Source organism: Anomaloglossus baeobatrachus, chromosome 2 (assembly GCF_048569485.1).
Source record: "Anomaloglossus baeobatrachus isolate aAnoBae1 chromosome 2, aAnoBae1.hap1, whole genome shotgun sequence".
Classification (NCBI taxonomy): Eukaryota; Metazoa; Chordata; class Amphibia; order Anura; family Aromobatidae; genus Anomaloglossus; species Anomaloglossus baeobatrachus.
Genome location: NC_134354.1, coordinates 522,020,590 through 522,033,353, shown reverse-complemented (window position 1 = coordinate 522,033,353; position 12,764 = coordinate 522,020,590). Strand labels below are relative to the sequence as shown.

At 40.9% G+C, this 12,764-nt stretch overlaps 1 protein-coding gene across 3 annotated transcripts in view; it reads left to right on the top strand.

Annotated features, from left to right (window-relative positions):
• Positions 1 to 12,764, top strand: part of HHLA2 (HHLA2 member of B7 family) — a 176,295-nt gene that overhangs the window by 14,961 nt on the left and 148,570 nt on the right. For all 3 annotated transcript variants that reach the window (XM_075336576.1, XM_075336577.1, XM_075336575.1), the window contains exon 3: positions 7,490 to 7,798. In XM_075336576.1, coding sequence (XP_075192691.1) covers positions 7,490 to 7,798 — 309 coding nt within the window. The remainder of the gene's footprint in view (positions 1 to 7,489; positions 7,799 to 12,764) is intronic.

Here is a 12,764-nt window from a genome sequence, read left to right as displayed (position 1 = left end):
TATTAGATATTCAAAAGCGGACATAGTTTGCCTTCAAGAGGTTAAGTTTGCCAGAGACTCACATCCAAAATTTAGTGACAAGAATTATCCACATGTATTTTTTTCATTACACACTAGCAAGAAGGCAGGTGTTGTTACTCTCATTAGTAACTCAGTGTCATTTCAGTTGATCTCCGAGATGGTGGGTAACCAGGGTAGGTATCATATTCTTACCTGTTTGATTAATAATCAGCTATGCACAATTGCTAACATCTATGCCCCCAACACAGGACAGATTAGATTCCTAAACAAAATCATGCGCATCTTAACCCCTTCACGACCGGACGATTTTTCGCTTTCCGTTTTTTTTTCGCCATTCTTTTTCTGAGAGACGTAACTTTTTTTATTTTTTAGTCAATATGGTCATGTAAGGGCTCATTTTTTGCGGAACGAGCTGTACTTTTAAATGAAACCATCAGTTTTACCATATAGTGTACTGGAAAACGGCAAAAAAATTCCAAATGCAGAAAAATTGCAAAAAAAGTGCGATAGCACTATGGTTTTTGAGATATTTTATTCACTGTGTTCACTATATGGTAAAACTGATGTGTGGGTGTGATGCCTCAGGTCAGTGCGAGTTCGTAGACACCAAACATGTATAGGTTTACTTTTATATAAGGGGTTAAAAAAAAATCGGAAGTTTGTCCGAAAAAAGTGGCGCACGTTTTACGCCATATTCCGTGACCCGTAGCGTTCTCATTTTTTGGGATCTATCGCTCAGTGATGGCTTATTTTTTTCGTCTCGAGCTGACATTTTTAACGGTACCATTATTGCGCAGATGCTTTGATCGCCTCTTATTGCATTTTGCGCAAAAGTTGTGGCAACAAAAAACCGTCATTTTGGCGTTTGGAATGTTTTTGCCGCTACGCCGTATACTGACCAGATTAATTGATTTTATATTTTGATAGATCGGGCGTTTCTGAACGCGGCGATACCAAAAGTGTGTATATCTTTTATTTTTTTAACCCTTTAATTTTCAATGCGGCGAATGGGGGGTAATTTGAACTTTTAGGTTTTTTTGTTTTTTTTTAATTTTTTAAAACTTTTTTTAACTTTTTTTTTTTTATTTTACTAGTCCCCCTCGATCAGCGATCAGCAATCCGATCGCTCTGCAGTATCTGCTGATCACAGCTACACAGCTGTAAACAGCAGATACGCTCTCTTTCTCTTTTGCTGTGCTGCTGGCACAGCGAAAGTGAAAGCAAGTCATGTGTAGTACAGGAGTCATCACATGACCCTGTGCTACCATGACAACTATCGGAAGTTACGTGATCGCGTCATGTGACTTCCGGTATCAGGCGGTAAGTAAAAGTTTACCGCGATCGCGCTTATAATGGTGCTGTCATGTATTGTTAACAGCAGACAAAGGAATATTGATTAACGGAGCCTTGATTAGCTCAGGGTTAGAGATTACTGGTGTTGGGGGTAAGGATATTACTGGAGAGGAAAAAGCGGTGGATAATGAGGGTTTGGTACTTTGGCAAGTTTGGATTCGTGAGGACAGAAGTGGACTTTTTCTTCATTACCGTGAAAATAGTTTGCTGCAGTTCAACAGGTGTTAGTTGTTTCACTGGACCACCATGAGATACTTTTACTTCTGAATTTGCAAATGTACGGTCTTGAATGCACGATGATGATGATGGTTCCACAATAGATGGGGTAGAAGCTCTCGATATAGATGACTGCTGACTTACACCAGACATTGTAGGACCTTTTTGTTTGGCCACAATGGCTGAAGTTGTTTCAATAGCTACTTTTGGTGGTGATTTTTGACCAGATCCGCCTGCTTGTGGTGCCTCAGAGATGGCTGAATCTTTTTGTGTGGCTGCAGTTAGTGCAATAGCTACAGTTGATAGTTTGTTGTGAACTACTGGATCTGAATTTTGACTAGCTCCACATCCTTGAAACAAACCATGTTGAGAACCCACAGGAACTACAGTCATTTTCAGAACGGTGGGTTGTGAAGTTGTCATTGGAGGAACAACCGGAACCTCATCCCGATATGTATGTACTGCATTCAAGACCGTACATTTGCAAATTCAGAAGTAAAAGTATCCCATGGTGGTCCAGTGAAACAACTAACACCTGTTGAACTGCAGCAAACTATTTTCACGGTAATGAAGAAAAAGTCCACTTCTGTCCTCACGAATCCAAACTTGCCTTTGAATACTATGCTCATATCAGAAGCAAATTCTTTAAGTACCAAACCCTCATTATCCACCGCTTTTTCCTCTCCAGTAATATACTGTCATGTATTGACAGCGCCATTTAAGGGGTTAATCGGCACGAGCAGATAACAATTCTGCTCGTGCCTTGCAGGCACACATCTCAGCTGTGAAAATCAGCTGAGATGTGTGCCGATCGCGGCATGCTGCCGCCGGAGGACCGCGGGCAGTAACATTATGACATTTAGGACGTAATTTTACTGCCCGCGGTCGTTAAGGGGTTAAAGGACATCAAAAAGGGTACCTTGATCCTGTTAGGTGACTTTAATATCGTCCCCAATGGAAATATGGATTCTACGGCACAAAACAGAGGAGCGAAACACTCTCTCGGCAATTGGTTGGTTCGTCAAGAACTTTTGGACATCTTTAGATGTCTAAATACATCCTCACGTGAATACTCTCATTATTCGGGTACTTACAAAACTTTTTCAAGAATTGATTTAGTACTCACTGATTATTTGTCTATCAGCAGTTTTAACAAAATTGCTATAGGAGATAGGACTTTTTCGGATCATGCTCCTGTCATTTGTGATCTAATTTTAGGTCAATTTCCCCAAGGGAACTTTATTTGGAGATGCAATCCCATGTTAATCAACAGACCTGAATATAGATCTCAGATAGAACAACACATTAAAAATTCTTTCAGTGACAACGAGGATGATTCAATTAGTTCCAATACACTTTGGAATACGCATAAGGCGATAATGATGGGTGAGCTGATTAAGCTTTCCTCCCATCATAAAAAATGAAGAGGAGGTGAGATTGTTCAGATACAGGGGAAAATTAGAGATAAGGAGAGGATATTACAGAGCATACCCAACCCTTCAAGTACCATAGAGAAAGACCTATTGAATCTAAGGGTACAATTGAAAGCCCTGTTGGTGGACGAGTTTGATAAATACATTAGGCAATCAAAAATTAATTACTATAATTCTATTGAAATTGTCTCTCCAGTAAAGGAGACAAACTCTAGCACAGCGCCACCTATTGGAAGTAGCGATCCTAAAAGTCACAAGTGGATTTTTGACAATCCTTTGCAATATGACTCAGGATATATAAGCCAGATCAGAATCCCAATAAACCAACTAAATTTATGGCAAGTAGGATCAGATCAGCAAGAATCAGACAAAGAATCAACGCCGTGAGGAGAATTGATGGAATTCTAGTTCCTCATCCAAAAGATATAGTTGATACTTTTGCTGATTACTATTCAGTATTATATAATTTGAAGGATGACCCAAATAAGCCCCAACCAGATCCTGACTCAATTAATAGATTTTTATCTGAGGTTGAGTTGCCAAAAATATCGGAAGATGAGCTTCAAAAACTAAATGCCCAATTTACTGAGTCTGAAATAATTAGTGCCATCTCGACACTAAAGCCCAAAAAGTCACCGGGACCTGACGGTTTTGGAAACAACTATTATAAGTCCTTTCCACACCTTCTAGCCCCGTATCTAGTCAAATCCTTCAACGAGTCCTCGTCTGCAGGGAAATTTCCCAAAGAAATGCTCCAGGCGACTATCACACTAATTCATAAACCGGGAGGTGATGAGGAAGCTGTGGCTAATTACAGACCCATATCACTTATCAACTCCGATGTAAAACTATATGCAAAGATAATCGCCAATAGTCTAATTTTGCTTGTTCATACTCCACAATTAAGTTTAAAACAGCAATCTGAGAGAATGAAATCCAATTTTTTAGAAAAAACATCTCCAAATTTAGTGGTAGGTTTTTTCTTAGGCGTAATCCACGTGGAATCTTATCCCTCTCAATGTAATTTTGCAGGGTTTGACAATCCCACCAAATTTTTAAACGTGCATGCGTGTTTTTCTCCAATGATTTCATGCTCATTTTAAAATCTTGGCGTCCATCTGGCACAATTTCTAATTCTTTTGACAAAATATTAGCCACTTTGTGTAATCTACTTTGATTATTCATGTTGGGAAAAATCATCATCGTTATTAAATGGATTGAGGATGGTATTATTTGCTTCCATAATTGGTAAAATATAGTTTATAACACGGGAGCATGAAAAGGCCAACCAGTAGACAAGTGAAGTAAAGGTTCAGCTTACCATGTGATCAATGACAAACACGTCCAAGACAATGCACAGACATGTTACATTTGTGTCTGCCAGCCACACTATGAATAAAAATATTCGAATTATGTTCGAACGCGTAATGACTGATATGGCATCAGTTCCCCTTTTAACCCCTTAACGACCGCGGGCAGTAAAATTACATCATAGCGGTCATAGTGTTAATCTCCTCCGGATGCTGCCGGCAGCCGGGGGAGATCGGCGCACAGCTCAGCTGATTTATACAGCTGACATGTGTGTGTGCCTGTCAGGCACAAGCAAAATCATTATCTACCCATGCCTTTTAACCCCATAAATGGCGATGTCATTATGTGACAGCACCATTATAATAGCGATCACGCAATAACTTTACTTACAGGCCGTTACCGGAAGTCATGTGACGTGATCTTGTTGATCCTGTGGTTGTCATGGTAGCACAGGGTCGTGTGATGACTCCTGTGCTCACATGACTCAGATCCTGTAAGGCCGGTTTCAGATGTCCGTATATGGTCATATGTGTGTCACATTCATTGATTATTCACTGCACTGAAGACCTGGAAACCGGAGCAGCATCGCCGAGGACCGCATCATGGGGACAGATGAGTATCCAGCAAGCAGTGTGTGTGCAGTGACATCCAGGAGGGCATTAGAGTTGCCAATGAACTCTGATGACATCCTGATGACACCCCCTGTGACACCCGGGGAATAGCTATATGCTCCCAGAACTGCTCGTGGTTCTGGGTGCATATTGCACCTGACAGGTTCCCTTTAAACCTTGGCCATGATTCATCATTGCCTTTACACCTATTTTTGTCTAGTTTTGTGTATTTAGCACCTTTTTTGAGTTTTCACTCAATGCACAATATTTACGCCTCTTATGATGCCTTTTTTTCCACTTTCTGGTCTGAGTTTAGGAATTCAAAATATTTTCCTCTCAATAATCAATTGTGACTTTTAAAAAGTCTCAAAATTTAGCGCAATTTTACTACAGTCCCTTCCTGGTGTATTTTTGAGTACGTTTATTACTTTTGACCCCAAATTGTGATTTTTAGCACCAAAAATAGCCAAAGCAGTTAATAACAGCAAATTTTATTAACTTTATGCCAAATTCATGAATTACGTGCACCGTTTTGATAAAGTTGACTCCAAAACAACACGAAAAAGGAAAGTAATTTTAAACAAAACGCAATTGATATACGAGGGGCTGCTGCTAAGTCTTTGGCTTTACCCAGAAAGAAATGAGATAGGATGATGAAACTTTACATTTATTCCACATACTCTCCACTGATGTTAACACACTTTTTACATTGGTATTCCAAATTTTGTAAGCCTAGCAAAAAGGATTTTGGTTGTGCCTCAAAGCAGGAGAATAGGCGTTGTCTTGCAGGAACAAGATTCCTTTGGACAGCTTGCCACACCTTTTGGACTTCAGGGTTGCCTTCAATTGGTCCAAAAGTTCAATGTAATACCTTGCATTGATGGTGGAACCCTTTTGAAGCTAGTCTACTAGCAGCACGCCCTCCCAAAACACAGACTTCATTGCCTTAGTGGCTGATTTTTGCACCCTCAACTTTTTTTGGATGAGGAGAACCACTGGGTCTCCACTCTTTTAACTGCTTCTCTTCAGGGTCATTCAAATAAATCCAGGTCTCATCCATAGTGACCAGTCAATCCAGGAAGTTCTTATCAGTCTGAAAATGCTAACAAATGGACCGGGAAGTTTTCACTCACCTGCTTCTCTGATCTGTTGTCAAACATTTGGGGACCCACTTTGCAGATAGCTTCCTCATGTCCAAATGTTCATGGATAATGACACAAACACGTTCACGGGAAATCCCCATGATGTCTGCTACTGCTTTAGATGAAATTCCTTGATTCTCTAGTATGAGGTTGTGCACACCGTCGAATATCTCAGGAACAACAACCACTCTCAGTCATCCAGGACGTTCCTCATCATTGGTGCTGAAGTGGCCCGTTTTAAATTTGGTAACTCAGTTCTTAACTGTGGAATATGAAGTGCATTGATCTCCCAATGTCTGCGACTTACCACCATGAATATCCTTCGCGGACTTTTCTTGCAGAAACAAGAATTGTATTCCTCCTCTGCTCTTAGTTGCTGTGAATATCGCATTAGACTCCACCATTTTGTTTTACCGCGTGCATAGAACACTGTTGCCACAAGCAACAAACACAATTATGAAAACATATATTAGACACATAAGGCTTTCATGTGATGTTACATTCATTACCATAGAAACAAAAAAAGATCACAAAGCCAAAGACTTATCAGCAGCCCCTCGTATTGGGGCCTTGTCTTTTCAAATGAAGAAAATGATCCAATATCACATCTGTGATTGGTAAAAGTATGTGATCCCGTATATATAGTTGAAATTATATCTTCACCTGCATGGGAGACATTCAGAGAAATAAGGAGGGTACAGCTGGATGAGGAGTTGGTTGGTAGAGCCAGTCTAACAGTGGCCCAAAGGGATGTTTTAGATGATAATGTAATCCTGTAGTTTACAAAACACCAGAGATCTATTTTCTATCTAAATAGGAGACCATGTTTTAGACTGGTCACTAGAGATGAGCGAACCCGAGGTTTGGTGTTCATACTGAACAAAGACTTCACAAAAAGAACAGTTCAGGTTCGGAGTTTGGGTGCTTTATGTATAAAAACCTCTCATGTGAGCATCGTTGTACGTTCTGTGCTCGGCTCAGTGTGAGCTACTTGCAGTGTTTGAACGTCTCTTACTGGAGGTAACAACAGCATAATTGGATGTAGTGTGCACCAACAAAACTAAATAAATGGGAAATCCCTGCCAACAATCCCCCCCCCCCAGAAGTGATCTGTTTATGGCTGGCTGCAAGTGGGCGAAGACCTGAACTGGCCAATTAGTGACTTCCAAAGGGGTTCAGGTCAAGTCAGGGTCCCAAACCGAACTTTAGCTGAACCCACCGAACATCTACAGGTCAGGTCCTCTCTAGTGGCCACATGACAGCTTCCCATAATGAAAACGTTAATGTGTGGAAGCAACTGTATGATACTAAACAAATTTCACAGCTAGAATATTATTTCTAAGTCTTTAATGTGCAAAAACACTACTTCCTTCTTTTAAAATTTGTCCCTCTCATTTTATAGGTGCTATTTTAGGTGAGCAAAGAAGAGCTGTCATCCTGCCGTGTTCTTTTAATCCTGGGGAGGATTTGGTCATTCATTGGACTATTAGTGACAACACAAATGTGCACTCATATTATAGGACTGCAGACCAGCTGCAAAACCAAGACACAGGCTATTCTGGAAGAACGTCACTGTTTCTGAATGAAATAAGTAAAGGAAATGCTTCTCTCCTAATAAGACACTTGAAGAAAAGTGATGAAAATACATATAAATGCTACGTGGGGACAAAGGCAGGAAATATTGAAAATAAAATAACTCTACAGATCATAGGTAAGAACCACATCATGTCATAAAATATAGACTAGTACATGCTGCAATTTGTTTTCCCGCACACTGTGCTTGTTGAATAATGTTCACAAGAACTGCTACATTGACTTGCATTGGTCCGTGTGCTGTATCTATGCTGTTTTCAATAAGGACTGCATACGGATGGAAACTAGGTTTGTATGAACGCACCCTAAGGCCCCTTTCACACGTCAGTGATTCTGGGACGTTTGTGCTTTTTTTTAAACGTACCAGAATCACTGACATACGCAGACCCATTATAATGAATGGGTCTGCTCACACGTCAGTGATGTTTCACTGACCATGTCTCCGTGCGGCGTACCTGCGTGTGCGTGATTGCCGCACGGAGACATGTCCATTTTTTTCTGGCATCACTGATGTCCCACGGACCACGCAGTGGTGTGGTCCGTGAGACACGTGCCATAAAAAAACGTGCTTTTAAAATAAAAAACATTTTTACTCACCCGGCTTCAGCGGCGCTCTCTGCAGCCCGTTCTGCTTGCTGCTTCAGAGCCGGCTCATTACTGTCGCGCATATTCATGATGCACGACACAGCCGACCCGGAAGCAGCTGCTGCGGTGGTCAGCGCCGGCCGGATGCTGCACCGCGGGAGCGATCAGCACCATAGAGAGCGGGAGCGCGCACAGGTGAGTTGATTTCTAAGTGCAATCACGGGCCACAGAGAACGGAGTCCGGATTGCACTTAGACAACCCATGTGTGCCGTAATTCACGGCACACGGAGGGACATGTGCGTGTTTTACACGCCAGTGAAAAACGTCAGTGTTTTTCACTGACGTGTGAAACGGGCCTAAAGGCTCATTCAGACGAGTATATTAAACGTCTGTGTGCTGTCCTTATACAGAACGGATAGCACATGAACCAATGCATGTCAATGTGGTAGAACGTTTTTACATTCAGACCATTGGTATCCGTGTAAAAGAATAGCAGCATTTGATCCGTTCTATGGATCAGACTTGCCCATTATAAGTCAGTGGGTGCACAAAAAACAGATCACATATGGAATATCATCTGTATGTCATATGTTTTCACTGATCTATTGCTATTATTAACATAGAAATCTGTATTTGGACCATTATTATAATTTAAATTGCTAATATGTCATTTGGAATTAAAAAACTGACATACGGATGACAATACTAATGAAAAATATCCTTTTTTTTCTAAATGAAAAACCGACAATTTTGCATTTGCTCGTTAAAGTAATCTGATCATGGGCTTACTCATATTCTCATATGTATAAAAGTGCTCAGCATAAATGATTACACCCCGACAGATTTGTCACAAAACGTTTAGTTTTTTTTTGTTTTTTTTAAATCAACATTTTCTATGGGAAGCGATGGCTTCTACAAAATATCCCTATAATGTGGGCCATTGATTGCAAACAAGATTTGTTACATACACTCACAAAAGTAATTTTTCTAACAAATTAGTTCATGAACACATCTGGCAAAAATGAGTACACCCCAATGAAAGTCATGGGCTATAAAATTCTAATTAACAAGAATTCCAATGCAAGTATGTCTAATTAAACAGATGTCAGTCAGACACTTGACTATAAAAGGGCATTACTTATCAAAGAAACTCCCTTCCTATTTGATGCTATCAGCAGTGGCACCTCATGGGAGAGACACAAGACCTGAGAAAAAAATAATTCTTTACACAAGAATGGTGAAGCCTACAAGAAAATCAGCAAAGCTTTACTTATTAGTAAATACTGTAGCAAAAGTGATAAAAAAATGTAACAATCATGGAACTGCATTTATCTTAGAAACATCAAGGCCGATGACAGGAATTTCTTCTGATAAGAAGGTTTGAACAAAATCGACATGATCGTTCACTGCAGTTAGCTAAAGAAGTAGAAAGCCAAACTGGAGTGAGAGTTTCCCATAACACAATACAGCATGCAGGGGTGAAATAATTTTGGATGAAGGAATCACGACTAGGCCCAGGGGTGCAGGGCCCTTCAACCCCAACATCTGTTTCAGCTGGATCTGCATCCTGGGCATTGAGAGCAGTGAATATTCTGACACAGCTAACAGCACTGTAAGTGGGCACACATGACAGTGATGTTATGCACTGCGCCAATTACATGCTGGTCAGTTACCAGCATGTCAAAGTCGGAGGAGGACACCGGGTAAGTGGCAGAAAGGTGAATGTAATACTTTAGTTTTTTTTCTGTGTGCGGTGCGCTGAGAGATCATAGTTACCAGGATGGGGCTATATACCAGGATGGGGACATGATGGGGACATGATTGGGACATATACGAGGATGGAGCTATATACAAGTATGCAGCCAGGATGGTGACATATACCAGGATGGGGCTATATACCAGGATGGTACATGATAGGGACATATACAAGTATGGGGCTATATACCAGGATGATGCTATATGCCAGGATGTGTCCAAAATGGGGACATATACTAGTATGGGTAGGGCTATATACTCGGATTTAGATATAATGGGGCTATATATACCAGGATGGGGACATGATGAGGCCATATATACCAGGATGGGGACAGAATAAAGCTATACACCAGAATGGGGACATGATTGGGACACCTATCAGGATGGTGATATATATCAGGATGGGAACATATACTAGGAAGGGGCTATATACCAGGATGTGTTCAAAATGGGGACATATACTAGGATGGGGCTATATACCCGGATTTAGATATGATGGGGCTATATATACCAGGATGGGGACATGATGAGGCCACATATACCAGGATGGGGACAGGATGAAGCTATACACCAGAAGGGACATGATTGGGATACCTATCAGGATGGGGCTATATATCAGGATGGGGACATATACTAAGAAGGGGCTATATACCAAAATGTGGCCAGGATGGGGACATATACTAGGATGGGGCTATATACTAGGATGAGGACATGATGGGCCATATATACCAGTATGGGGACATGATTGGGACATATCACAATGGGGCTATATACCAGGATGAAGGCATGATGGGGCAATATATACCAGGATGGGATATGATGGGGCCATATATACCAGGATGGAGACATGATGAAGCTATATATCAAGATGGGGATATGATAGGGCCATACATACCAGGATGGGGTCATATATACTAGGATGGGGACGTATACCAATATGGGGCAATCATGGGGATATATATACCAAAATGTAGACATGATAGGGCCATATATACCAGGATGTGGACATGATGGAGCAATATATACCAGTATGGGGCCATATATACCAGAATGGGGCCATGATGGGGGTCATACACCATGATGGTGCTATGATGAGGACATATAGTCATGATGGGGTCATACAACAGGATGGGGAACATATTTAACAGGAAGTGGCCCAGGATGGGGGAACATTAGTACAGAATGGGGGGGGTCATTACTACACAATTAAAGAGATGGGGGGCTGAAATCAAACTTTGCACCGGGCCCTTCGGACTCTAGTTACGCCACTGACAGCATGCACTGCAGAGGAATGGCATGCATTGGTGTCATCCACAAAGGAAGCCTCTCCTAAAGCCCATATGCATCAAAGCCCACCTACAATTTGCCAATGGCCATGCTGAAAAATATGAAGACTACTGGACTCTATACTCCTGGAGTTAAGACCAAAATAAATGTTTTTGGAATTTATGGCTTCAAAACTGTATAAAGTTGCAAAGGTGAGGAGTACAAAGAAAAATGCTTGGTGCCTACAGTGAAAGACGATGGTGGCAGTGACCTTAGGTAGGGCTAGATGAGTGCTGCTGGTGTAGGGAGCATGGTATCATGAATTCACAGATGTACTGCTCTAGAATGAAAGAAAAAATGCTGGTATCACTCCATACACTTGGATGATGTGCACTTTTCCAACATGACAGTGATCCAAGACAGACATCTAAGGTCACTGCTGCATTTCTGAAGAACAGGGTGAAAATGATTCATTGGCCAAGAATATCTCTTGATCTAAAAATTGAACACCTACAGGGAGTTTTAAAGAGACAAGGTGAGCATCACTCTCCATCCAGCAACCAGGCTCTCAATGAGGTCATTCTTGAAGAATAGAAAAAGATGTTGCAATAAGTTGCCAACTTCATCATTCCTTGCCTAGAAGGAATGTTCTGTCCTTAAAAATCATGGAGGTCATACAAAATACTAGATGTAATTATTTTTGATGTGGAGTATATTCATTTTTACATCAACTAATTTGAGTATCACTGATGATTTTGTAATGAAAATTATATTATTAGTGTTACTTTCATGGTGTGGGTTAAAAGCATAGTCAATTACAACTCAGTCATGTCAAAATTTTAACTGAAATATTGATTGAAATCTTACTTTTCAAAAGGGGTGTACTCATTTATGCTGAGCACTTTGCAGACACCTTGCTAAGTTCATTCATCATAGGGTAAACGGATCTGATAGCGTTAGGGTGCGTGCCCATGATCAGTGTTTGCAGCGTTTTGGATGTAGCATGTTTCAGCTGTGTCCAAAACGCTGCGTTGTACAGTCATGGCCAAACGTTTTGAGAATGACACCAAAATTATATTTTCACATGATCTGTTGCCCTCTGGTATTTAATTGTGTTTGTCTGATGTTTACATCACATACAGAAATATAATTGCAATCATATTATGAGTACCAAAAGGTTATATTGACAGTTAGAATGAGTTAATGCAGCAAGTCAATATTTGCAGTGTTGACCCTTCTTCTTCAGGACCTCTGCAATTCTCCCTGGCATGCTCTCAATCAACTTCTGGACCAAATACTGACTGATTGCTGTCCTTGGAATGCTTGCATTTTGCCAGAATTTGTTGGTTTTTGTTTGTCCACCCGTCTCTTGATGATTGCCCACAAGTTCTCAATGGGATTAAGATCTGGGGAGTTTCCAGGCCATGGACCCACAATCTCTATGTTTTTTTCCATGAGCCATTTAGTGATCACCTTT